This window comes from Kogia breviceps, chromosome 1 (assembly GCF_026419965.1).
Source record: "Kogia breviceps isolate mKogBre1 chromosome 1, mKogBre1 haplotype 1, whole genome shotgun sequence".
Classification (NCBI taxonomy): domain Eukaryota; kingdom Metazoa; phylum Chordata; class Mammalia; order Artiodactyla; family Physeteridae; genus Kogia; species Kogia breviceps.
The window spans coordinates 89,459,551-89,487,417 of NC_081310.1; the positions used below are offsets into that span (position 1 = coordinate 89,459,551).

At 48.3% G+C, this 27,867-nt stretch overlaps 2 protein-coding genes across 3 annotated transcripts in view; both read left to right on the plus strand.

Annotated features, from left to right (window-relative positions):
- Positions 1–1,229: 1,229 nt before the first annotated feature.
- On the plus strand, positions 1,230–4,298 carry DUSP23 (dual specificity phosphatase 23). Its single transcript, XM_059077099.2, has 4 exons — positions 1,230–1,346; positions 2,602–2,846; positions 2,941–3,209; positions 3,857–4,298. The coding sequence occupies exons 3-4, from the start codon at positions 2,943–2,945 to the stop codon at positions 4,040–4,042; spliced, it is 453 nt and encodes a 150-aa protein (XP_058933082.1). The 5' UTR covers positions 1,230–1,346; positions 2,602–2,846; positions 2,941–2,942; the 3' UTR covers positions 4,043–4,298.
- A 104-nt stretch (positions 4,299–4,402) lies between these two features.
- FCRL6 (Fc receptor like 6) overlaps positions 4,403–27,867 on the plus strand; it is a 34,960-nt gene continuing 11,495 nt past the window's right edge. Inside the window, exons 1-4 of one of the 2 annotated variants that reach the window (XM_067039329.1) lie at positions 4,403–5,072; positions 14,023–14,662; positions 17,172–17,337; positions 18,088–18,218. The gene's annotated coding sequence lies outside the window, so the exon portion shown is untranslated. Of the gene's footprint in view, positions 5,073–14,022; positions 14,663–17,171; positions 17,338–18,087; positions 18,219–25,150; positions 25,172–27,867 lie in introns of those variants that run through there. The other variant, XM_067039338.1, reaches the window with a different exon arrangement.

Consider the following 27,867-nt stretch of genomic DNA (forward strand, 5'->3'; position numbering starts at 1 on the left):
ATTAAAAAGACAAACACCCCAGCAGGAAGAAAGGTTTCCTTCTGGCCCATCAACAACAAGTTGTCACCGGCTGCAGCCAATGAAGAACCATCACAGCCCTCCTCAATTCTTCCTTTCCTCTATAAAAGCAAGACCCTCTCCTCTGTTCCCAGAACCTGCTTAGGGTTTGCCATAGTTTGCTTGTCCCGAATTGCAATTCTCTATTATTCCTGAATAAACTCACTTTGCTGGTGGAAAAAAAAAAAAAAGAAACATAAACACACATTGTCACATAGTCCTGGAAACTCGCCTACACTCCCAGAAATGTACCTTCACAGTCTTGCCTATGCATTCTACTTATTTTTTCATTCATTTAACAATTTTGAGCACTGTGTATCAGGCTCTGTATTACATGTGTGAAATTTGAAGATGGAATGATGCCTTCTTGGCTCTGACACAGATAACCCCAATCCAATAAACTAACTGCAATACTAGGAGTACATATTTATATAAAATGAGATGGGAGTATGGAGATTAAATCTTACTGAAGGTCAGGTGACACAGAAGAGAAAGGAAAAGAAGCTCAGTATTGCATGAGGTTGGTTGGAGGCTATGTGCAGGGAGCTGACATTATTTAGTTGCAGGGATCCTAGCCAGGAAACCATCAGAAAGGAGTTTTTCTTTCAGTGTGAGGCCCCCTGGGCCCAAGACAGAAAATTAAATAATATTCTTGACAATGGGACACAGACCAAGGCAGGGACCCCTTCACCTGGGGCCTCTTGGAAGCCAGAGGCAGAGCGGTAAAGAGGGAGGAATTCCTACAAAGGAAGCCCAGGTGGGTTGATGGATGCACTTCAACCCCCGCAGAGACCCACACGGGAATCTCTGTCTCCCCCCACCCCCACCAGAAATGTCTTCTTTCTGAAGAAGATGGGCTTTGAGCTGGATCTCAAGGAGACAAGGAAGGGGCATAGGGTGGTGGAGAGAGATGTGGGAAGTTTTCCCCTTATGAGTGAGGGAGCAAAGAAAGGACAGCAAGGAAAAGGGACGGAGAAAAGTTCAACCTGAAAGGAGCAAGTGCTGGAGTCTTGTCTCCAGAGGCAGTGCAGCCAGAAATCCTGAGCAAGGGATTGAGAGTAGTTGCTGGGAGGGGAGAAGGGGTGACTGGCGGCTGAAGGGCACAATAGGAATAAATTGGGATGGGCTAGAAAGAGTCATAGGGAGTTGTGTGGGAAATGGGAGTGCAGACAAGAAGAGCTTAATCAGGGCTGTGATTGTACAGAAGAAAGGGAAAGGGTAGATTTGTCAGCTCCTGGAACCTGGGGAGAGTAGGCAGAGGCGATGCTTCAGAGTTGCCGGGGTAAACGGTAAGTGCGTCTTCCACAGGGTCAGAGCAGGCTTTGATCTTTGGAGGAAGAAAAAAAATTCCTTTTCATTTTGCTGGAACCAAATGTGTGTGTCAGGGGTAGATGGGGACAGAAGGAGGGAAGTATATCTTCATGACTAGGTACCCTGGGCTTGGAATGAGAGAGACCTTGGCTCAACCAGCCCAGCTACTTACTAGCTATGTGTGCTTGGCTAAGTTAACCAACTTCTTTAAGCCTCAGATTACTCATGTGTAAAAGAGATATAAAAATACTTTCCCAATGTGGCTCTTCCAGAAAGCACCTGGCACAGGGCCTGGTACATAAGCAAATTCAATAAGGGTTAACTATTTTCATAATTATAATTAGTCTGATCACTAGAAGCACATTGTTCAAATGAGGATATGAACCAGTCAGATCACAGTTAAGACACCGTATTCAGATCTAGCTCCCTACCTGTTACGAATGACATAGAGAAACTCTAGCCTCCCCAGGGAAGGGTGACTCACAGAACCTGAGAATCAGGAAATAGGAAGAAAAATTAACAAATCCTGCAACTGTCTAACCCAGCTGAGGGGCATGAGGATGGTTAGGTAAAGAGGCAGTAACCTATTTAACTTTAGAATACAACACTGTTTTGTTAAAGATTCTGGAGCCAGGCTGCTTGGTTTCAAATCCCCCGCCATCAGTCATCTCTTGGTCAAGTTCCTGAACCTCTCCAAAACTTCAGTTTTCTCATCTGTAAGATAGTTAAATAGATTACCCACCTCCTAAGATTACTGTGGCAATTAAATCAGTTTGAAAAATACCTGGCACATAGTAAATGCTCAATTTGTTAATTCTTATATTGTTGTTGTTGTTGCTGTTTTTGTTGTTATTATTATTACATAATTACTATCCTGGGTACGATTTCAGGGCACCAGATGGCAGAAACACTGTTTTTTTAAAAATAATTCCAGCAGTGGAAAAACAAGAATAGTCCCCTGTACAGTGGCGATTCCCACTTACTGGACGAGTTCAAAAAGTCACTGATAATGACTTAGAGATATTGTAGAGAAGATTCCTCCCCCAAGGCGTATGTAGATTTGCCATCTCTTAAACCCTTGGGCATCCATTGTGAAGCAAGTTAAGACAAGGCCCGGCCCTTGGGCAGCAGGGGCAGTTGGCCAGTGATGCAATAACTTCCACCGACCGCCAGGGGGCAGCAGAGCTCGACCCGGAGTTGCTTCATCCACAGAAAAGAATTAATTCCTTCTAGGTGTTCTGTCTTGGCTGTTTGCGTGGTCCACCAATCCCCGTGCACACGGCTGCAGTAATCCCGCCCATTATTGACTATCTAACCAATCAACGAGTGTTCTGCTTGGGGCCGGGCCAGAATGCTCCGGCGGAGTTGGGTGTTCTAGCCCCGCCTCCAGGCGGCTCGGCCAATCCCCTGAGGCGGAGCTGGACGACACCCAGGATGTGTCCCGAAGACCACGTAGTCCCAGGAGGCGCCAGTGCTAGGTAGGTGGACGGTTACCCGGCCCGGGGGCGGGTGGGCGGAGCGGGACGGGCCGGCCTCGCCCCCGGTGACCCGCTGTTCTGTGCCCTCCGTCAGTCATGGGCGTGCAGCCCCCTAACTTCTCGTGGGTGCTCCCCGGCCGGCTGGCGGGGCTGGCCCTGCCCCGGCTCCCCGCCCACTACCAGTTCCTGCTGGACCAGGGTGTGCGGCACCTGGTGTCACTGACGGAGCGCCGGCCCCCCCACAGCGACAGTTGCCCCAGCCTCACCCTGCACCGACTGCGCATCCCAGACTTCTGCTCGCCGGGCCCAGAGCAGATCGACCTTTTCGTGAAGATTGTCGACGAGGCCAACGCCCGGGGAGAGGTCAGTGGGCGGGGTTAGCGCCTGGAGGGAGGGACTTGGGAGGGGTCAGCGGGGAAGCGCGGAGCTGGGGACGTCGGGGCCAGGAATAAACTTAGCTGGGTTCCGGGAGAGAGACTGGAGGAAGGCAGTGGGGCCTGGAGACCATCGCAACCAGAACAGAAAGCCTAAGCGGGGCGGAGGCGGGAGGAGGGGCGGCGGGGGGGGGCGGGGCGGCGGGGGGGGGGCGGGGCGGCAAGGGAGAGGAGTATGAAAGGGCCCAGTAGTGTGAATTGAGCTCGAGGAAAGGCAACGAAGAACCAGCTGATGTTGTGAGTTGAGAAGGAGAAAGGGTGAACAGACTTGGGAGAGATGGGGGTTGAAGTCAGGGGTTATTGAGCAGTCTCCAGAGCAAGGTTCTGTCCAAATGTAATGGAGCCACATTTTAAAAAGGTAAACGAAGCAGGAGAAATTCATCTTGATAATATAATTTAACCCAGTAACTCCAAAATATCATTTCAACATATAAGCAGTATAAAATAAATTCTTAACCAGATATTTATATTCTTCAGTGTCCTACATCTCTAAAACCTGGCTGTATTTTACAAGTGAGGGTCAGGAGAGTGTTGGGAGGGCTTTGAGCTCCTCCCCACCCAGCTCCCCCTTCGCAGGCGGTGGGAGTGCACTGTGCCCTGGGCTTTGGCCGCACGGGTACCATGCTGGCTTGTTACCTGGTGAAGGAGCGGGGCCTCGCTGCAGGGGACGCCATAGCTGAGATCCGGCGCCTTCGACCCGGCTCCATCGAGACCTATGAGCAAGAGAAGGCGGTCTTCCAGTTCTACCAGCGAAGGAAATAAGGGACCTCAGCACTCTTCTGCCAGGCCCCCCGCGGTCCTGACCTGTGTGTTAGATGGGGCCAGAGACACAGAAGTGAACTAAAAGTGCTAAGCCCTCCAGCGCTCGCTCAGCTGGCTCAAAAGACAGTAGCCCTTCCCTGCAGGCAGGTCCTGGTAGGAGGATGGCTGGAGCAGCACCAGTGTGGAGTGTCCCTCTGCCACTGCCTTGAATAAATAAAGAACCAGCTCACATTGCATAGCACTTTAAGTTTACAAAGTGCTCCCACACTTTTGACTTTTTTTGCGCCTCACAATAGCCCCATAATAAAGGGAAGGCAGAAGGGCCATCCCTTCTTTGGATGAGGCGGCCAAGTTTCAGAAAGGTGCAAAGTTACACTTCTCGAACATGGAAGTCTGGGCTAGGACTACAGCACACATTTTCAGTCTTTTAAAGATGCTGAAACTCTTATGTATCTGCTCTCTAATAATACTTGATGTGTCTTCTGGGGAGCTGGTCAATGAAAAGGAAACAAATCCCTGGCAGCCCAAGGTCTCTGATGCTCTCAGGCCAGGAGGGCCTCTGTGGACACAGCCCCTCAATCCAGGCCCTTATGCCCCATGTGTGTCATCCCTTTAGCCCTCTTAAGACAGAGAAGGCCTGGATGCTGTGCTCACAGATAATCACTGTCTCCATCTCCCAGGGGCTGGGTTCCTCTCCCCAGCTTCAGGCTGCTCCGCTCACCTGTGACCTCCAGCCCATTATGCTGCCCCACAGCCTGAGGCTGAGAAATGCCAGAACCTAGCCTCTCTGGGCAGGTATGCAGAGGATATTTGATGATTAAATGAAGACATTCAGGGCTGCAAACCTTGGCCATGTTTCTCAGATGTTACCTTCACTTCCCCATTGGATGCCATCCTACCAGCACCACCACCACACCTGCAGCTTTGAGAGACAGGATGAATGGGATAGACTAGCCAGGTGGACTCTTTGCTATAACTCTTGCCTGAATTCCTGTCCTCTCTTCTGTAATGGCAGGCCAGGATGGATAAGGTAAGAATTCATCATGAAATATGTACTGAGTGCTTATATACCAGGCTTTGTTAGATGCAGAGGCCCTTCAGCTGAAGGGGACATGATTCACAGCCTGCTGGAGGAGGGGAGCCCAACAGAGTCCAACCACATAGAATAGGTACCATGGCAGACATGCATTCCACATCCAATGGAGACATGGAGGGAGGAGACAAGGGTCCCCTGCAGACCCCAGGCTTTGTAGCCCAGGCCACCACCAGCTCCAGGCCACCCACTCCTCACTGCATCTTCCTTCCTCTGCCGCCCACCCAACTCAACCCCCCTCCAACCCTCTTAAGACAAAAAGAGTATGAGCCAGCGTCTTGCCCATCTAGCAGTGAGAGAAAGACTGTAAAGTGCCCTCACCGCCCCCCCCTCCTTTCCTCTGTGTGTGGAATCTGGATAATCAGTTCCTTCATTCTGTTCCCTTGGTCCCCACCCAGCTTACCCAGGTGAGGACATCTCTCAAAGAGAAGAACCTACAGTTCCAAGCGTTCAGGCTAAAACAGAGGAGTGAGGGCTTCCCTGGTGACCCAGTGGTTGAGAGTCTGCCTGCTGATAAAGGGGACACGGGTTCGTGCCCCGGTCCGGGAAGATCCCACATGCCGCGGAGCGGCTAGGCCCGTGAGCCATGGCCGCTGAGCCTGCACGTCCGGAGCCTGTGCTCTGCAACAGGAGAGGCCACAGCAATGAGAGGCCCGCGTACCGCAAAAAAAATAAAAATAAAAATAAAAATAAAAGGCCCGGGCTTCCCTAGTGGCGCAGTGGTTGAGAGTCCGCCTGCCGATGCAGGGGACACGGATTCGTGCCCCAGTCCGGGAAGATCCCACATGCCGCGGAGCGGCTGGGCCCGTGAGCCATGGCCACTGAGCCTGCATGTCCGGAGCCTGTGCTCCGCAACTGGAGAGGCCACAGCAGTGAGAGGCCCGCATACCGCAAAAAAATAAATAGATAAATAAAACCGAGGGGTGAGAAGTAGCTGAAGAGGGGACACACTGAAGCCCTTACCCTCTGCTCGTCAAAGTGCCCTCTGCCCTGCCCACCCACCCCCTCCTCCCACAACAGCGTGACCCATTCTGTTTCCTGATGCAAACCAGAGCATCTTCCAAAGGAGTATTTTGATTGTGTGTGTGTGTTTGTGTGTACACGCGGAGGTGGTGGGGCAGGAAGGGTATGAACAGCCCACTTCCTGGATCCCTTCCCTCCAATTACCAGGATGGGGGGAGAGAAGAAGCAGGCTTGAAGCTGCACCCCGGAGTTCTGTCTCTGATCCCAGCCCGCTGGGGTCACACAACCGTTCCTCACGTTGTCTGCCCCTCCGTTCCTATCTTAACTCCATCCCCCCACATCCTCTGCCCTGCAGGAGAAGAACATGCCCTTCTCTTTCTCCCAAGCCTCTTTCAAAGGAGAGGAAAAATTTTTCTAACCCCATTAAAACCCTGTGTGCAGCCTCCATCCCTATAAGTTCAGCAGGTCTCCTCTGCCTCAGGAGTTCCTCAGGGAAATAAGCATACAATTATGTGCTTAAGGAAATTGGTTTTTAAATAAATAAGAGTTGACTTGAAATGAAAAACTCTGCGCTTGGCCTTCCATCTACCTTGAGAGGTTAGCCTGAGTCTCTCTTTGGGCTCGTTCCCACCCCACCCCCAATTTTTTGCCTTCGCACCACACCCTCTTCTGTATATGGCCACCAAAGAGGGATTGCAGACTAGCTGTGACCCTTCCCCATTCTACCCTGCACTGAGATGACAGGTGAGAGGAACAAGCCGCTTCCATTGACAAAGAACCTCAGTGTCGCATCAGACCAGGCTTGCTCAACACCAGCACTACTGACACTAGGGTCTGGGTACCTCTTTGCTGTGTGGGCCATTCTGTGCTCTGTAAGGTAGTTGCAGGAACCCTGACCTTTATCCATTAGATGCCAGTGGCATGCACTCCCCAAAAAATGTGACAACCAAAAGTGTCCCCGGACATTGCCAAACGTCCCCTGGGAGGACAAAATCGGCCCCAGTTGAAAACCACTTCATCAGACCAACAAGCGCCACATGCGACCATAGGCTTTCATTTCTTATGGGAGTAGATGTAGGAGCATACGTGGGGATTTCTCCTGTGGACGCACACATCCTCATAGGGGAGAAAGAGCCAATCGAACCCCATCACACACCATTACCTTTTCAAGCAGTGTCTGGTACCTGTCCCCAGTCCCTCTCCTCTCCCCAGGCTGGTTTCCAAGAGGGTGATAGACACCGTTAACTTTCTACACGCAGGAGGGCTTTATTCTCAGTGAGTTGCTGGTGGGCATAGCTGTAATGTCAGCTTCCACCCCCATGTTTTTAAAGTTTCATTCATGTTTATTCTCTGACATGTGATCTGAGTTCCCTGCTGAATGGAGGCTTTTCTGTGTGGAAAACATCCCCCTCATCAATTGGGTTCTGCCCTCATCACCTCTTGGGTCCCTCTCCCAGAAAACTGTTCTGATGCAGAAGCAACTGGAGCCAGGACTGGGGGAGCCCTTCTTTGAGACCATCCCTCCCTGGCCTGGTTCCCCACCTCCACTTCACCGGCAGCATGCCTGGACTGGGGTCCGCGTGCTCTCTGGGCTGCAAGCTCCGTGACTGCCTCCCAGGCCACGTGTCCCAGCACACAGCTTCCCGCTGCAGACATAGGGCTACATCCTGCGCGCTCACTGCGGCTCCCCGCACCTCTCTTGGAGCTGTGCTTTGTCATCACCTTTACAGGGCGGCTCGTCACTGGCCAAGAGGTCTGGTCCTCATGCAGACCCTCTCCACCTGTCCCCCATGATCCCCCAGATCAGGTCTTCCCAGGGTAGTGATGAACATGTCACCCCGGGCAGGGATTTGATCCAAACCATAAGCCATTTCCCAGAATGAACTGCCCTTGTCTGCCAAGCTTCACATGAAATCTGCTGTCTGTATCTTGCTGTTCTTTCTAAGAAACAAATATGGTCTCACAGGATTGCTTTGTCACAAAATATCAGTTACCACGAATGCATTTCATGCTTTGCTGTGACTGTACTTTGCTTACTTATATCATCATTTATGAAGTGCCTACTGTATAGCAGGTGTTTTACATATATTGCACTGTATCAGTTTATCCTTGTAGTCACTCTGCAAGTCAAGTATTTTCCCCTTTGTGCAGATGAAGGGACTGAGGTTTAGAGACCAGTAACGCCCAACACCTCATACTTGCAGTGTAGGAGCTTCATACACTTGTAGTAAAGGAGCTGGGGTCGAACCCAAGTGGTAACTCCAGACCCCTGCTCCTTCCACCAGACACCGCACCTGCCAAGACCTCCCCCTACTTCCAGTTCCACGGGGGTCTGTCTTCATGATCAGAACTTTACCTCGAGGGCCTTTTTTTTTTTTTTTTTTTTTGCAGTACGCGGGCCTCTCACTGCTGTGGCCTCTCCCGTTGCGGAGCACAGGCTCCGGACGCACAGGCTCAGCGGCCATGGCTCACGGGCCCAGCCGCTCCACGGCATGTGGGATCTTCCCGGACCGGGGCATGAACCCGTGTCCCTTGCATCAGCAGGCGGACTCTCAACCACTGTGCCACCAGGGAAGCCCCTCGAGGGCCATTTTATCAGCACAGCCTTCGACATCCATTCTCTTCTTCGTCTTAGGAAGCCAAAGAACAACCCTGCATCTGACCCTGAAGCCAGCAGCACCTGAGTTACGGGCTGCTGTTTAAAATGCCTCCCAAACACTGAAGGCCAAAATAGTAAAGCTGATTCCTTAGGGCACGTCTGTCACATCCACTAGTATCTAATTCAGAGCATGTGGATGTCCTCACCCAGCATGACAATCTTAAGGCACAAGTGACTGGCATCGAGCCCTCGAAAATGTCTTTTTATGTCTGATGACTTACTAAACACCTTAACGTCCTTTCTGGTTGTGTTGTTGTTGTTTGAGCCCTTAATGCATGCCAGGCACTGTGCCAAGTGCTTTATAGGCATTTCCTCATCGAGTCTTCAACCCTATGAACCAGATCTTCTTATAATGACCAGTGCACAGATGAGTAAACTGAGGCCCAGAGAGTTTAAATAACACCCAAAGTTACCTAGCTAGAACAGGGTTCAAACTTAGGTTTGTGTTTAAGTATAAACTGCCTTCCCTCTTGGGAACAGAAAGAAGAGAGTTCGTTGTAATTAGAAATTGCATAACAGCATCTCGTGTTCTCCAGAATCGAGGCACTTGGCTTACGGGGCCATCAGTGTGGCTCTGAGATCACACGGCTACCCCACCCCCTGCTGTTGCCCCAGGCCTCGGGAGCACCGCTCTGACTTGGGCACAGCCATCACGCCTAACAGACTTCTGCCTCAAGCCTCCTGCACCATCAAAAATATAGACCCTGTTGATTTAGAAATGAGTTACCTAAGTACTTCTTCCATTACTTTAAAATTTTTCTCCGGCTATTAAGGATTCAAGGCATGCTCTTGAGAAGGCAGCATGCTTGTCCAAGCAAGCAGAAATTTGAGAAACACTTTGGTGTCCATCCATGCCTGAAGTTGATGACTTATTTGCAACCTTGATAACTGAGTCTTTTGTGCCAACAAATTGCTTAAATCGCTTCAACCACTCTCTCATCCTATTTTTCCTTTGACTTATTCTGTCACCATGGATATGTGATCATGAAACAGATTGGTGATGTCACCTCTGAGTTTTCATTATGTGGGATTCAGTATGGAAAACAGTTCTGGGGTTTTTTTTCTCCCCAAGCTGTTACAATAAACACAACACTGTTTCTTCTTTACCAATATATATTGAGTAGTAACTGCTCCAAACCCAAGGTGGGCCATACAGGAAATAATGGGTGCAGCAATCCGGACAGGTGACACTGCTCATCTCCTCCAGTAGGTTTTATGTGCTCTTGGGCTCAACCCAACCCCACACCAAGCAAATTCACTGATTGGCATGTTTTCTGTAGGTACCTTTTGTGAGATCTAGTCAGGACTGGATGCAGCCTAGAGCCATGGAGTAGAATGAAGTAAAGTCACCACATTGGAATCAAGCCCACAGGCAGGCCCGTGTCGTTCTCGATCATGACCTATGAGGCTCTGAGGAATCCAGTCTCTTTCTCCATCTCTTTCCTCACCTCAGTCGTTCCCCTCCCCCCACAGCCCTTGTTCTCTCTGCTCTACCTGTGTTGGGAGTCCCCAGGGCCACCCTTGGTTGTGATGATTTGCTAGAGGGACTCACAGAAAAGCTGGTACCCTCTCCATTATGGTTTAATGCAGTGAAAGGATACAAATTACAGTCAGCAAAAGAGAAAGGTACGTGGGGCCGAGTCGAGGAGAAACCAGGTGGGAGCTTCCAGTTATGCTCTCTGAGCGGAGTTGCATGGACAGTGCTTAATTCTCCCAGCAGCAATGTGTGACAACACATAAGAAATATTGCCAACCAGGGTAGGTCACCCGGGCTGTGGTGTCCAGGGTTTTTGTTGAGGGTCATCATGTATCATGTAGTCAACACCTGTATAACTGACCTTATCTCCTCAGTCTCCAGCCCCAACAGAGGTCAAATTGATATGGAAGGCCCCAAACAGCCTCAGCATATAAAAACAAGGATTCACCATGTCCCTTTGTTAGCATAGACTATCTAACTTGGCCCAAGGTCTCAGATATACAAAGGCATTCTTATCAGGCAGGATATTCCAAGAGCTCAGAGGTCATCTTGCAGGAGTTGGTCCAGGGGCAGTCCTGAAGACCTTTGGAATGTATAAGTTTGGGGCAACCCACGCCAGCTGAATTAACCCTTCCCTGCATGTTACCAGATGCTTTATGCTCTCTCTGCATGACAGTCTGTACCCATACTCTTCCCTTTGCCTTAAATGATGTATTCCCCAGCTCTGCCCAGCTCCCAACTTCTACCCCTACTATTGGTCTCAGTTTAACATCATTTCCTGGGGAATGGCATCCAACCACCTCCACATATACTCGTACATATTACCAAAGCATCTGTCTTTCTACTTTGCAACCCTCTGCTCACTTATAATGATTCACGCTGTTGTTTAATTTTTCTCTTTCCTTCTAGAGTCTAAGGGCTGTGCCCATATCCATAGCATCCAGCACAATACTTGGCACCTGGGTGCTCAATAAGCATGTGGCAACTGACTAATTGACATGCCATCACCTGCCTGGGTATCTGCACATAGATGCAGAAATGGGAAGAAAAGAATACACTTTGGAGTTGTATAATCTAGTGGAGAATACATTACACGTGTACACCCCTAAGTGTGCATGCAAAGATGGACACATACAATTAGAAAAGATGCAATGTATAAATACTTCAGGATGGAGTGATTAAAGAGATAAGAGGAGTGCATCTGGTAGAATTCACAAAGTTGAACCTTCAATGAGATGTGGAGGGTGTGGTCAGATAGCCTAAAGGGATATACAAATTTGGATGTTATTAAAAATACAAATGTTATATGTCAGGTCCACACAGGGAGGCTTAGAGAGAGAGATGGGCAAGATGAGTGGGTGGCAGTGAGGGAGAGGGCAAGATGTGGGGAGTCAGCTGGCATGGATGAGGGCAAAACCTCATCCAGTGGGTAGCAGAAAACACATGGTTAGATTAAGGCAGTGAAAGGGCAGCAGAACCACACACCAATGGGATCGTATCTGGTCCAAAGTGTGGAGTCACCACTGGCTTCTGAGCAGAAGACATGTCACTAGATTCCATTTTTCTTAAGTCACACAGTGACACAATGGTCCCATTACTTAGCAGCAGTACAGTGCTTTATGGTTTAACATTGCCAGTGAGAGACAAGGTCTCACCGCGGCTGATTTTTAAGACTTTTCAGAAGAGAAGAGTTCAGTTAGAACCTGTCCCTGCTTGCTGGAAGTTAATGACTTTAATGCTTTGCAAAGAAAGTAAAAGGGTTGTTAAGTCAGAGTGCTCATTCTCTGGGCTTGCACTTTATGACTTTTTAATGCTTTTCAGATGGGAAAGGATCTCAAGTGCGTGTCATCCCTACATGCTAGAAATATGGGCCTTTCCAATGGCAGCTGGCAGTGGCTCCTGCACACCCACTGTTCTGGCTGGTCCACTGGTGTCCCATTTTACATCTTGGGCTGTTGATCCGATTCAAAGGCCTACAGGGGTGGTGACCCCCCGGTGCTACATTCAGCCCAGCGGCCCAGTATTTTTTCCTATTGTCCCAAGGCCAAGGGGGTACCCTGTGAGTTCAAACTTTCCTCCTCAGTTGCACCCCTGCTCCCCAGCCCTCTCTCCCATTACATCTATCCCCTTACCTTTGAACTTGTCTTCTTTTCTCCAAATAGTGGTCAATTTGTCAAATACAGAGGACCCAAACAGACCAAACGGCATATTCTCCTGTAAGGGGAGGGCATGGTGTGTGCACAGGAGGGGTAGTGCCAGGGACGCCAAAGACAGCTCCCACCACGGGAACATGCAGGGTCCTCAGAGGCGTCAAGGCTGCTACAAATGCCAGAGCACCCTGGGTCCCAGGCTCTCCTGGCTGGCACTCTCCAGCTGGAGACCTGGAGAATAACAGACCCGCATGGGCACCCAGAGAGCCCTCTCCCACCCCTCACAGCAGGCTTCAGAGCTCAAGGTGGCACTGGGTGGGGAGGTTGCCCTGGGTCTCCAACTTTGCTCTTCAGTCCCGAGGTCCTGGATCTGGCACATGTATTCAAAACCTTCCAGGACAGGCAGGAGGCTGGAAATACATGGAGAGGTCCAGACCCATTCAGGAGTCAGGCTGCCCCCTTGAGAGCTTAAGAGTGACTCTCAACCCACCCCAACCTACTTCTGCTAATCTGATAGCCTGGAAGCCACAAAGGAAGTCAGTTGGTGGCTGGAGGTGGGGAGATGGTCAGAAAGGAATTAGAGAAATGCAAATTAGCACAAGAAGATATGATTTGATATACATCAGGTTGGACGTACATATACACCAAATCTCAAGATACCAAGGTTGGCGAAGCTACGGGGAAATGAAAACTCTCAAATTTGCTGGGGGATGTATAAAATGGAACAATAGCCTTGGAGAGTAATATGCCGGGCTCACCTGAAAATTCAGTCACTTCACTTTTATATGTATATTCTGGGCAAAGTCTGCATGTGAGCAACCTAGAAACATGTATGAGGCTGTTCGTTTATTCATTAACTCAACACAAGTTTACTGAGTAACTTCTTTGTGCCAGGCACACTTCTAGGGACTCAAAAGTAAGCATCAGCAAAACAAAAATCTCTTGTGAAGTGTGTATGCAGCATTGCTTAAATAGCCAAAAGCTGAAAACAACCTAAAAGTATATTGTTAGGAGAACAGATAAACACTGAACCAGATATACAGGCATCAAGGTAGATTTATCTTGGAAACAATGTTGTGTGCATAGGAAAGAAACCTGCAGGAGTATTAGGTACAGAATAGCATTTGTGTAAATAAAAACAAACAATACTATACATTGTTTATGGATACATACGTTGTACAAATAAATGATTTGGATATCAACCAAACTCAGGATCTTAACTGCCACCTGGAAGGCAGGGAGGTGAAAGAATAGGAGAATTTGGGCTTCCCTGGTGGCGCAGTGGTTGAGAGTCCGCCTGCCGATGCAGGAGACGCGGGTTCGTTCCCTGGTCCGGGAGGATCCCACATGCCGCGGAGCGACTGGGCCCGTGAGCCATGGCCGCTGGGCCTGCGCGTCCGGAGCCTGTGCTCCGCAACGGGAGAGGCCACAGCAGTGAGAGGCCCGCGTACCGCAAAAAAAAAAAAAAAAAAAAAAAAGAATAGGAGAATTTCAAGTGTAACTGGAATGTTTTGTTTCTTAAAAAGAAAACATCTGAAGCAAACATATAGGTTAAAATGTTAGCATTCTATATTTTGCATGTTAAGCATACAGATGTTTCTTTTAGTAACCTAGGTCCTTTTTTGGTTTTAATTCAAGATGGAGAAGTTTTTGTTTTGTACTGCTTTCAAATTTTGGAAAAGATTTGGAGGAGAGGAGGATTAAGGCCACATCTCCCAGCCGCCCAGGGGCTGGAGCCTGCCCTAAATGCACCTCTGGGATCTCATCCTCAACAATGACTACCTGCGGGGCCAAAGGACCGCGAACTAGCGAAAAGAACTGCGTCCAGCAGCTCTTGGCGCGGCCGCCCAGAATCACAGCGAGCTGCGCGGCGCCCCCTGGAGGCCTGACCGAGCTCGGCACCTCTGTAGGTGAGAATAAGGAGCTCCGGAAATGCCCCCGCTGCGGTGGGAGTGGAAACTCTTCAACCGCTTTGAAGAGCAATCTGGCACTATTTAGTAAAGTTGGAGAGGCAAGTATGCTATTATTCAGAAATTCCGATTTTAAGGTTTTACCTTAGAGAAACTCTCAAATATGTGCCCAAGGAGACGTGTACGGATGTTCTTTGCAGCAGTGTTTATGATGGTTAAAAACTGAAAATGGCACCGTTATCGATCTTGAGGAGAATAAATCAAGTTAGATGTATGTATCCAATGAAATACTATGCCACCGTGGAAATGACAGCCAGAGCCACCTGTGTGAGTGTGGATCCACCTCACAAAGCATGCTGAGGAACTGGGTGAGTTACAGAATCCTCCCACAGTAAAACTACTCGCATAAAATGTAACTATGCAAACAATGCTATATATTGTTGATGGATACACACACATGTAAGGAAAGTATAAAAACAGCATGGGAATGACAAATACCAAATTCAGGAGTTACTTCTGGGAAAGAAGGGAGGAAAATAGAATTGGGAAGGAATACAGAGGTGGGGTGTCTTCATTGTGTACTACTTTATTCCTTTAAGAAAGACAATATCTGAAGCAACTATGACATTTTAGTATTAACTAGAGCTGAGTGGTGGGTACCCAGATGTTTCTTGTTATCTGTTATGCATTCCTTTCTTTCTTTCTTTCTTTCTCTCTCTCTTTCTTTCTTTCTCTCTCTCTTTCTTTCTTTCTTCTTTCTTTCTTTCTCTTTTGATAATCAGGTATACTGAGGTATAATTTACATACAATAAAATTTTACTTTTCTGAATGTTTAATATTATACACACACACACACACACACACACACCACAGAGAGTGAAGGCAGAAGTGGGGTGGGGTCAGAGGCTCTGAGGCAAAGGGAACAGCAGAGGAAGGCTGCATGGAGGGAGGAGCTGTGGTCGTTAGCAGAACTGAAGGATCATCCACAGCAAGGTGAGAGAAGTGGATGGTTTCAAAGGAAGCCGGAAAGAGAGGTAGGGCTCCCCCTGCTGGGCATTATAAAAAGGGCTATGTTTTATTCTCTGCAATGGAGAGAGACATTGGAAGTTTTAAGCCAAGGAGTGTTTACGCTGGGTCTGTTTATCTTATGTGTAGGTCATATCTCTGTGTGAAATGCATGGGAGGGCAAGAGCAGAGGTGCGGAAAAGAATTAAGAGGCTTTCACAGTAATGGAGGCAAAAGATATCAGAAGATCCACTATAATGGTGGCAGTAAAGATGGGGAGAATCAGGTGGATTCGAGATATATTTTGGAGAGGAACCAATAGAACTGGGTAATAGGTTAGCTGTGAGGAATGACTCTGAAGTTTCTATCTGAGTAGCTAGTGGTGGTGCTTACTGAGATGAGAAAACATGGGGAGGAGGGCAGGGACAATGGAAGGGTAGTTTGTTCCCGCAAGGAGAAGGATGAAGGATTTTATTTCGGATAAGTTAAGTCTGAGATATTTGTGAATTACCCCAGTGGAGGAGGACAGCCAACGGTTGTACATTCTGGGTCGAAGTCTACCAGAGAGGTCGGGTCAGGTCAGGATTTGGTGTTTCTGTCCACTATTTAAAGCCGTGGGACTAGGGAGACAGTGTAACCAGTGAAGAGAAGTGATGGGAAGGGGAAGGGAGGGGACCCCAGGGCTGAGCTCTGAGGACCCCTACGTTCAGTGTCAGGTTGAAGAGGAGGATCCAGCAAACAGACTAAGAAGGAGAGGCCAGAAAGTTAGGAGGATGATCCAGGAAAGGGGAATGAGATGGATGCCAAGAAAGAAAAGTTGCTTCAAGAGGGAAGCAGCTCGGGCTTCCCTGGTGGCGCAGTGGTTGAGAGTCTGCCTGCGGATGCAGGGGACACGGGTTCGTGCCCTGGTCCGGGAAGATCCCACATGCGGCGGAGCGGCTGGGCCCGTGAGCCATGGCCGCTGGGCCTGCGCGTCCGGAGCCTGTGCTCCACGGAGGGAGAGGCCACAGCAGTGAGAGGCCCGCATACCACACACACACACACACACACACAAAAAAAAAAAAAAAAAAAAAAAAGAGGGAAGCAGCTCGACGGTTGGAAATGCTGCTGAGTAGCCAGATGACCAGAGGGCAAGGAACGGTCTTTGGGGCTGGCCACACAGGAGTCATTGTGATTGTGACAGAAGCAGGTCAGTGGTGCAGTGGGGGCCGAAGCCAGATCATCGGAGACTGAGGAGTGGGTGGGGATTGCAGAAGAGGAGACGGGGAGTGTGGGCGACTCTTGAGACGCTTGGCAGTAAAGGGAGGAGACGCCTGGGTGGAAGCTGAAGGAGATGAAGAAGGCAGAGGGCAAGGTTTGTTTGTTTTGAGTTGATATTTTCGCATGTGCATATGCAGATGAAAAGAACCCAGTGGAGAGAGAAATTGGTGGTGGGAGGACCGCACGGAGTGAATGCAGGGAAGACAGGAACGAGAGTGAAATCCAAACTGCACAGTGAATGCAGCTGAGCCAGGATTCTAACTCAGATCTGTCTGACTCCAAACACCATGCTCTTTCCCAGATACCTCATTGCCTCTTTTTAGTTTTTATTTGCTCACGGGCATCCAATTCCCAGGGTCCAGTGCACTGAATCCTCTACCACCACCTTCTCTAAGTACACAAGTCAACAGTCTTCCCATTTCCATCTGGGTTCTGTGTCTATGCAGGGAACTGGAGGAGAAAATAAGCAAACCGAAGAAAATGAAATCTGACCTATTTTATGCATTCTGGATAAATGCATGAAATAGATTATATTTGACAATAGTAAACAGACAACCTCAAAAACCCAATTTATTGCTTTAATTATATATGCTTTTCTTCCTCAATCTCCAGGGAAGAATGTGCCTCCTTCCATTTTCAGCTGCTTCTATGGAGCCATTCCCTAATTCTAAGACTGCTTTTGGTGATCACAGGCTTCTAGGCTGCCCTGTCTGAAACACAACTGAAAAAATCTTTAACATGCTACTTAGGAAAATATATGCAAGGAGGAATGTAATGGGTATGTATACAATCCAAAGTAAGGAAATACAGATGGGGTGCAGCTGTGATTCAAAGAAACATAGATTAAATGGAAGCCCCCGCCAAAGAAATTGATGATCTCCCATTGCCAGGAAGGAAGGAATAGAGGTACTGAATTATTTGGATATTAGGCTAACTCAGAGACAGCCAAGCACCTTAGGTAGGGCAATCCCACCCTAAGACCCACTTATTTATGAATAAGAGAATGGAAGCAGGGGTGAGAGGACCTGAAGAAGGGCAGATCAGGTGACAATTCAGCAGCCCCCTCCAGCTGGCTGTTACTGGGCATAAGCAGGACCAGTAAGAGGGGAGCCTCTGCTGTATCTCGGTCTCCATCCCACACATGTCTGTTGAACCAGGCACTGAATGCACAGCAAAGAACAAGACAAACTTGCCCTCTGAGAGCTTGCAGTCCTGTGGAGGGAATGCACATAAGAGGCGATTACAATGCCGGATGGGTGTGCTAAATGCTGAGACAGATGTATGTGCCCCTCAGCCAGCCTGGGCTGGGGGATGGGGGGTGGTCAGGAAAGAGCTTCCATAGGAATGGTTATGTAAACTGAAATCTAAGACACGACTGGGATTCAGGCAGAACGGCAGTGGGGAAATGATCAACAACAGAAATACAAAGCATGCACACATGCACGATACCAGTTATCCAAAAGGGTCATAGTATGGGAAAGTTTGGGGCAAATCAGAGTCGTGACACCCAGGTTTTTGACTTGCACAGCAGGGTGGTGAGTGGTGCTGCCAGCTAACACAGGAAATACCAGAAGAGGACCAGCTTCAAAGGCAGGGGCTGGGTTCAGTCTCGACAGTTGAGCTTATGAAGCCTCTGAGACCTCCATGTAGAGCTCTCTGGTAAGCAGTTACATATCTTTTAATTAATTTATTTATTTATTTTTGGCCGCACCACGCGGCAGGTGGGATCTTAGTTCCCCAACCAGGGATTGAACCCATGCCCCCCTGCAGTGGAAGCGCAGAGTCCTAACCACTGGACCTCCAGGGAAGTCCCTACATATCTTTTAAAAAAAAATTTTACTGGGGGCTTCCCTGGTGGCACAGTGGTTGAGAGTCCGCCTGCCGATGCAAGGGACACAGGTTCGTGCCCCGGTCCGGGAAGATCCCACATGCCGCGGAGCGGCTGGGCCCGTGAGCCATGGCCGCTGAGCCTGCGCGTCCGGAGCCTGTGCTCCGCAACGGGAGAGGCCACAACAGTGAGAGGCCCGCGTACCGCAAAACAAAAAAATTTTATTGGAGTATAGTTGATTTACAATGTTGTGTTAGTTTCAGGCGTACAGCAAAGTGAAATCAATTATACTTATACATATATCCCCTATTTTTAGCTTCTTTTCCCACCTAGGCCATTACAGAGTTTTGAGTAGAGTTCCCTGTGCTATACAGTAGGTCCTTATTGGTTATCTATTTAATATATAGTAGTGTGTATATGTCCATCCCAATCTCCCAATGTATCCCCCCCCCAGCAGTTTCATATCTTAAATGCAAGGTTATGACCTGCATTAGAATGACAAATACGGGAATCTGCGTTAGAAGTGATCATTTAAACCATGGGCACAGATAAGACTATTGAGTGTGAGACTGTAAAGTGAACAGAGAACAGGGCCCGGGACTGGAGTCAGAAGAACTTCTTCAAAGACCCTGGAGGAGGGAGCAGAGCCTGCTGAGAGTGGAGAGGAAACAAGGTTTCCTGGTGTCCCAGTGTTTCGGGAAGGAGGGAGTAATCAGCAGTAACAATGTGAGCATGAAATCAAACAGAGTGTGAACAAAACCCCACCCACTGGATATGCTGGAGACATGAAGGAGGCAGAAGCCAAATTGGAGCGGGTTGAGGGGTGATTGAGAAGGGAGCAAATGGAGACCAGGGGATGGCAGAATGCATGTCAGCACTTCCCAAACTCTTTCACTTTGTGGCACATATAGAAAATTATATATATATATTTTTTAATTTTTTAATTTTTTAAAATTTATTTTATTTATTTATTTTTGGCTGCGTTGGGTCTTTGTTGCTGCACGTGGGCTTCTTCTAGTTGCAGCAAGTGGGACCTACTTTTCATTGTGGTGCATGGGCTTCTCATTGCAGTGGCTTCTCTTGTTGCAGAGCACGGGCTCTAGGCATGGGGTTGTGGCACACGGGCTTCAGTAGTTGTGACACGTGGGCTCAGTAGTTGTGGCTCACAGGCTCTAGAGCATAGGCTCAGTAGTTGGGGCGCACGGGCTTAGTTGCTCCACAGCCTGTGGGACCTTCCCAGACCAGGGCTTGAACCTGTGTCCTCTGCATTGGCACGCCGATTCTTAACCACTGCACCACCAGGAAAGCCCTAGAAAATTATATTTAAATGGAACTTTGGGTAATTGAGCAAGGCTGCTCCCGGCTGGAAGTGTGGCACCACCCAGCTGCCCTGAGGGCTGAGAAAATCAATATCTTGTAACACTTGTAACCATTTGAGATACACCAGTGAGTCTTAGAATACCAACTGGGAAGCGCCGCCATATTCGGCTCTTTGAAGTAGAGTGACTGTAAATGGGGCTTATGGTGAGTGTGGAGTCAAGAGAAGGGTTGCAGGAATGGTTTGGTTTGGTTTGGTTTGAAGACAAAAGAGACTTGAGCATCTTTCAGAGCATCTTTCAGAAAGATCCAGTTGAGATGGTGTGACCGTACTCATGGGAGAGAAAAGTTCACATAGCATTGGTGGTACAAGGCTCCTAAGAAAATATAAGTGTAGACCCCAATTTCAGGTGGAAGGATTAGTGTACAAGATACTGTGTGCACAAAAGTGTAATCCTCTCCACAGTACTAGAAATCAAGGTCATTATTACCTTGTTAGAGATTTAAAATCTGAGATTAAGCGACCCCTCCCACCCCCCATCCTCCACTTAGTAGGCAGCAGAGCCAGAATTAGAACCCAACTCTTTGACTCCAGAACTCCTAACAATTATACTTTGCCATACCTTGAAGCTCTTACTGTGCTAGGCCTGGAGACACAAAGATAAATTAGACTTGGCTCTTGGCTTTGGGGAGATCACAAACTGGAATTAGAGAAAGACAATAAAACAAATACAAGTGTGATGAAATAGGATAATGGAGGCATGAAAATAAATGGTTTAAAAAGTACAAAGACCATATTGAGTGTATGCCTGTCTCCTCCTAAGCTCCCGGGGGCACAGATGGACTGGGCATTGAGCAAGAGCTAAAAAATAAAAAATAAAGCTTGATGGATAAGTGGGTAGGTGGACAGAGAATGACCTTTCGGTATTAATAAAGATGCTCTCGTTAGGGCAATTGTCCATGTAGCCACAGGGGATCACTGCAGACCTGACACAAACTTTCCCATTGGCCCTTCCAAATTCTCTCCAGGTCTCTAGGAGGGAGAGGGAAAGAGGTTGATCAGATGCCTCATAGTGCGGCCAGGCCCAGAGCTTCATTCCCAGTCTGGCTCCATCTTCACTGGAATCCTGGTCTTTACAGCTCCTGTCCTAAATTCTAGGCTTTTGGTAAATTTCCTCAGTTCTCTTTCGAACCTAACTCAGAGAAATGATGTCAAATCTTTCCCTGGGCCTCCAGTCCCAGCTAGGGATGTGGCTCCAATCCCAGCAGGCTTCATGGCTGAGTACCGTTACACAATTTACTTCACCTCTTTGGGCCTTTCCAGTACAAACTAAGGTTGAGAGGAAGGTTCTGATAGCTCAAGCCTTCCACACTCTTTTCCTTACAACGGTAGCTAATCATCAAGCACTTCCCACTTGCCAGTCATTATGCTAAGCTTGCAATATTCAACAAGGCATCCACTAGCCACATGTAGCTATTTAAATTTATTTTTATTTTTTAATTTAATTTTTATTTTATATTGGAATATAGTTGACTTACTAACTATTTAAATTTAAATTAAGTAAAATTAAAAACAAAATTTCAGGGCTTCCCTGGTGGCGCAGTGGTTGAGAATCCGCCTGCCGATGCAGGGGACACAGGTTCTTGCCCCGGTCCGGGAAGATCCCACATGCCGCGGAGCGGCTGGGCCCGTGAGCCATGGCCGCTGAGCCTGCATGTCCGGAGCCTGTGCTCTGCAAAGGGAGAGGCCACAACAGTGAGAGGCCCGCGTACCGCAAAAAAAAAAAAAAAAAAAAAAAAAAAAAAAAAAAAAATTTCAGTTCCTCAGTCTCACTAGCCAACCACAAGTAGCTACATGTGGCTAGTAACCACTGAACTGGACAGCCCAGAGAACATCACCACCATAGCAGAAAGTTCTAGACAGCATTGTCTAAGTGTTTCGCAAGGTTTTATCTCCTTTAAACTTCCTAACACCCCTATAATGCAGGAGTAATCGTTTGTCCACTTTAGAACTAAGGAGTCTGCGGTACAGAGAGGTTAAAAACTTCACCAAGCTCTTAGCAGATTAATACCCAGAGCAAGGATTTAAGCTCAGGTGGGTGGCTCTGGGGCCCACCATGCTGTCTCCACGCCCAGAGCTGCCCCTAACCCCTGCTATCTACCCCGCCCTTCCCTCTTACCTCCTAGGAGTGGGGCTGAATCTTCCCATTCCCCAGAAGCCATTGTCCCTTACCACTGCTCTCCTGCCAGCTCACCCTGAGGAATGGGGGCCCCTGGGCTTCAAGCCCCTTCTGGCTGAGAACCCCCACTCTGTTACCCTCCCCACTTCCTTTTAGCCCCTTATTTCCCTTAAAGTATTAGTATTATGGGTTTTAATCCCGCCAGCCCATCCGCGTCTTGATTCAAGGTGAGCCTGGGTCTGGGAAGAATCCTAACCTGAGAGCAGCCCTACTTCCCTCGGGTGACCTTCATCCCCAAGAAACGATGTGCACCCAGTTCAGCTCAGAGAGCCAACTTCACTAACACCTCTGAAGGTGCAACCAAATCTTACTCTGCAGGGGTAGAGCGAGAAGTGGGGGAGGCTTCACGCACTCAAGCTGCCGGAACCCAGTGAAAGTGGAAGCATCCAGGGGCCGAGGCTTCAAGGGTTCTGCCTGCAAAGCACCTCGAGTGCTTGCAAGCTAGACCGTTTGTGGTTGCCCCGTCTCCTACCTTAGCTGTAGCCCACGTTACCCTCTAGACCTGCAGCTGAACAAAGTTAAAGACAACTAGAGTCAGGAGATCTATTGGAAAGAGAACAATAGAGGAAAATGTATAAATGTTACCATCTTGAGCTGAGCCAACAAGATATTCAATTCCTACTTTACTTCCTCACTCCTTTTACCTCTCTCCCAATCAACTGAGTCTCAAAAGAATTGCCTGGAAGTGCCAGATTGGTTTCCCATTTCCACTGAATCAGAGAATCTAGGGCAAGAGAACTTAGAAAATTCACCCTGTCCTTTCCTGCTTTCAGCAGTAAGCACAGCAAATTCCAGACTACCGTATATGAAACTTCTCACCCAAAGACTTTCAGGAACAACCTCACTGTCAGAAAGTGCTTCCTGGTATGTTACCCACCTCTCCATGCTTCACCTTAAACTCACATGTTCAGTCCTCAGAGGATGTGTGGGTTGGGGAGATGGCCTCCTTCTCTGTTGAGAGACCAGTAGTTTCCAGTTTTTAATCTGTTACAAGTGATGCTGCTATGAACATTCTTGCACCTGTCTTTTGTGCCCACACATGTGCATATACATAGGAGTGAAAATGCTCGGTCATCAGGCATCTATATGTTCAGTTTTAGTAGATTCTGCCACACAGTTCTCCAAAGTGGTTGTACCAAATTATATTCCCTGTGGAAGGATGCGCGAGTTCTAGTTGCTTCACATCCTCACCAGCACTTGGTTGTCTATAGTTTTGGCCATTCTTATGGGGGCTGTGGTGGTATCTCATCGCAGTTTAAGTTTGCATTTCCACGGTGATTTATGAAGTCAAGTTCCTTATCCTGTGTTTATTGGGCGCTTGGATATCTGCTTTTGTAAAGTACCTATCCAAAACATTGCCCATTTTTCTAGTGGGTGGTCTGTCTTTTTCTAATTGACTTGTAGAAATTCTTATATTCTGGATACGAGTCCTTTGTCAGCCATATGTATTGAAAATACCTTGCCAGCTGTGGCTTGCCTGTTCACTCTCCTAATGGTGTCTTTTAATGAATGGTTCTTCTCAAAATAATAACCTGACAGTCTTAAAGCCTCATATTCAGAACCTCCAGCCCCATTCTACCCCAACCTCATCAATCCCTGATTCTCTCCTGAGCTGACAGTCCTGTGGACTCTTTTCAGGATTCCATTTCTCTGCCTCATTGCAGTGTCCAGACACACTTCTCCTTGAAGAAGAAGGTATCTTGGAGAACTCAGGGTGGAGAGTGGATGATCTTAGTGTTTCTAGAGCTGTGCTACCTTCCAGACTAAGTGATGCTGAGACCAAGCAAATTCTGGCAGTCTCTGGGTCTTTCCATAGCCCTGTCCCACCCTAGTTCCTAGCGTGAGCTTTTTCAAACCACAGAGAGAGCATCCAAAAGTGCTTGCTAGTTGCTTACCTGACTCCTTTATGCTTTACGGTCAAGAAAATTCATTCGTGTAACACTCCTTCTACCAAAGAAGAAATACCAATTTGAACTTTTAAAGTTTCTTCCCCACTTCCCATATTTAGATTATCAAGCACTAACACCACCTATGTCAGAGGGGGTCACCCACCCACCCCTGTGCCTGTGGCCTAGATACTTTCCCTCCCAGTCTCACCCCTGCCTTCAGTCTGCCCCGGGTTCCCTCCTCCACGCCAGCCCAGGCCCCATGCTGCTCTGGACAGTTGCACTGCTCTTCGGTAAGTCAGCAAGCGCCAGCGTCCTCTTCTGGGCACCGAAGACTGTAAGTCGTTCCTAAGATGCAACGTTCCTTACTTCACCTTTCCTAGTTCAAGTGGGTTTATGGCTGGAGCTTGAGACAAGCGCGTGCATATGGGCATGCTTGAGAGTGATGGGCGTGGAGACGTAGGGGCGTCCTGGTGTTTCCTATCCCACTTTCTTGGCTCCTGGAAGGGCAAGCCTTCGATGTATCAGAGCTAATTTAGGGAGGCAGAAAAATCACACGCTGAGACCCAATGACACTTTTACCCTGTGAAATCAGGTTAAAATATCCATCAGGGCTATCTTGAAAGGAAAACGATATTATAGAAGGGAAGGAGGCTGCCAGAATGTAAGAGAAGAGATGGAGGAAATGGGGAAAAAGCAGTTCCGTGCATTTCTGTCAGCAACAGGAGCACAACATGGGATTTTACAAGGAGATATGTTTTTATGAAGCCTCAGCTTTTTCTTAGAACCAGTCAACAATGACTGGGCTTCACACCTGGTCAAGAGGTTTATGCTCTAAGTGTCCAAAGCACCCTTCAAACTGGCCATTCCTCTTCTGCCTGCATCCTCTCTCTAGTGTGGAGGGTGGCGGGGGTATTCTTATTTGGGTCTGACTTGTCCATGGGGACCGATATGAAGGTTCAAATCCATTCCTCTGAATCTATACCTCTCTCCTTGCTCTGAGCACCCCGGGGCCAGTAACCTCGGCCCAGGCTCAGCTCAGGCTCGGCTCAGGCTCAGCTACTGTCCCCTGCTACACTTAAAAGGAGCAAGTCTGGGCACATAGTGCTTTATGGTTTCTGAGTTGACTTACTTTTCGTTTTAAACCTGGTCCCAGAAGTTTTTTGTTTTCATTGAACCAGAAAAGCAAAACCATTCCTAAATACACTTGCTTCCTAGACAGAGTTTGTGGGCGTTTATCCCCTGGGAAGAAAATACCTGTTCCACTCAAGGCTCTTCCTTCTCTGACATCACCGTGTTGCCCTGTATGTTCTATGAATGGCCGTTTGGACAAGTGAGAAGGTCAGTGCTCACGTTAGTGCAGGGACAGGATGGCCTCGTGCCTGGATACACTCCAGAGGAGAGGTTGCCAAGGGCAACTCACTTCTTGTGAAAGGAACAGCCCTTGTACTTGACTAGATAAAGTCTAAGAGCTTCCCAGCGTGTACCCCAGGGTCTGGATGGGAGAGAGCAAAGGAAGAGGGAGGGAGAGTCAGTGACTGGTGACTAGTGGGCAGAGTATGGGGAACCCAGGCACGACTGAGTCACACCGGATGCTCAGGACCCCAGAAAGCCAGCCTAAGATTCAGACCCCACGGCTAAACGTGTAGGAATGGAGTTACCATGAAGGTAGAGCTGCTATTTCCTCTCAGATGTGGCCAGAGAGACAGAGAAAACAAAACACTGAATACGTACTTTGTAGTACATACATTATTTCATCTAACCTTCAGGATGTTATAGGGCAGGGGGTTTTTACCCCTATTAAACAGTTGAGGAAACTGAGGTTCAAAAATGTTTAAGAAACTTGCCTAGAATTACACTGCTAATAAGAGCAAAATTACCATGCTAACAAAGCAAACCCAAGTTCATATGATGTCAAACCCCGTGCTTTCTCCATTCTACCTCACTACCTCTAGTCTGGGTATAGTTGGATTCTAATGAAGTAAAACTAGAAAATAAAATTCATTTAAAGTGACTGGCAGGACATGGTCACACAATAAATGGTGCCTATTGTTAGTATTGGCTATCAGGGATTCAAGAGGCTAGAAGCCCTGACATTGAACATGCTGGTACATGGCTGTACACTAAAGATGTATTTAAAGTTTAGGAGATGAACCTTGATCTTCCTCTGAGCTGGGCATTAGCCAGTTTCACTCTCAATACTGGAACACACCCCCCATGTGCAAACACAGCATCCGTGACACACGACCCTCCCAGCTGCATGGCAGCCACAGCTTGGCAAAGCAGTATGTTCCACTTTGGTAGAACTCGACCGCAACATAGTTCCTCATGTTGAACTGAAACCTGACTCTCTGATCTAACTTCCATGAATTAGTTCCACTTCTGCCCTATGAAGTAACAAGTCTCTCCCTCCTTTTAAGCTTAGGCCATCAAGTATTTGAAGGCCACTGGGTATCCCTGTGTACTCTCTCTGGTCTTTCTCGGAGAAATGTCTCCCAATCCCTCTAATAGGAAATGGTTTCTAGACTCTTTTCGTTGTCCTAGTCTGCTTGATCTTGATGGGCTTTGTCAGTGGGCCAGGAGCTGGGCTTTCTCGTCTCCCCCATAGTGGCCTGAGTGCCGAGTTCAGTGGGGCTGCTCCCTGCATCAGTCGGGACTCTGTTGTGCGACTTAAGATGACAATAGATCTCAGCTATCTCATCACACTGTCACCTCATCTTCAGCCTGCAGCTCACTGAGGCCCTCGGGTCTTCTTTATAGGAACTGCAGTAGGGAGGTGTCACCCACTCTGTCCCCAGTTGGTGGCTGTCTTGATTATACACGGTGGTCCTGCAGTCACAACCCCAAGGTCTTGCAGTGCCCTGGACAGCAAGTCATCAGGATCTGGGGACATGAGCTCATTTGAAGTGCCTATGCTCCCTGGATACCTTCTCTCTTGTTATAGGCGTCAGTCCCCTCAACCCTGTCTGTTCATCACTTTGTAGCTGCAAAATCGTTTCCCAGGGGAGAAGAGAAAGGAAGGGGAGGCATCACTACCCAGTAAGGTCTTACTTAGTCACTCTGAGGTCAGGCCTTCTTTCTGCTTTGAGTTAATGTAGTAACCACCTTCCCAGGCAGAGGGTTGATACAATCTATGTAACTACTCTGTAAGGGAAAAATGACTATTATCGTTTCTGTTATACAGACAGAACCAGGAACTGGAGGCTCTTGAACTTTAAACAACTTGTCCAAGGTCGCATAGAAAGAGATGGATTTATGAGTCTAGTCCAGGCCATCTGGTTCCAAAGCCTGCATGCTCTCCACTACACCAAGCTCATAGAAGAAGATGTGTTTAGACATGGAGGCCTGAGGAAGATGGAGGGATGGAGGGATGATAAGAAAGAGATTCTGCACACACTGAGAACCTGCAGGTGACCTGAGTAGGTAGAGAATGTATCCCAGCTCATGTGGACAGCAAGGATGACAGCCTGTGAATGAACATATGCCAAACATCTGCTGAGGGGGTCTTCACCTACCTCCTCCAAGTCCATTCTTGCATTTCTCAGTGTTCTGCACAGCACCCAACAATGAAGGGCACAGGTAAAATGCCTGGGGACAGGCTGGACTGACTGCACTCAGCCCTACACCATTCATTTCACCCCTTGCTCCAAAGCCCAGAATACGCTCCACTGCTTTATATCCAGCTGTGCCCCTCAGTTTAGGGTCCTCCATCCCTTGGGACTGATCACACCTGCCTCACTTCATCTGTCATCATTCTGTGGTTTGGCCTCTCTCTCCTGGCCACCTCTTCTCCTCAAACATTGGTTCCTCTAGAAGCATTCGTGCAATGCATACAAAGTGCAACACGGTGTGTGATGCGCTGGCCTGCTGATAGTTCTCTCATCTGTCTGAGCTGCCCGTCCATGTCCCACGACCTGTTAATGATTACTCCTCCAGGGAAATCTCGCCCCCTTCCTCTCATCACTCCCGTACTCTATTCCCCAGAGCTCTGTGGACAGATGGACCACAGGAATCAGGTCCTGCCTTTGCTGTCTGAG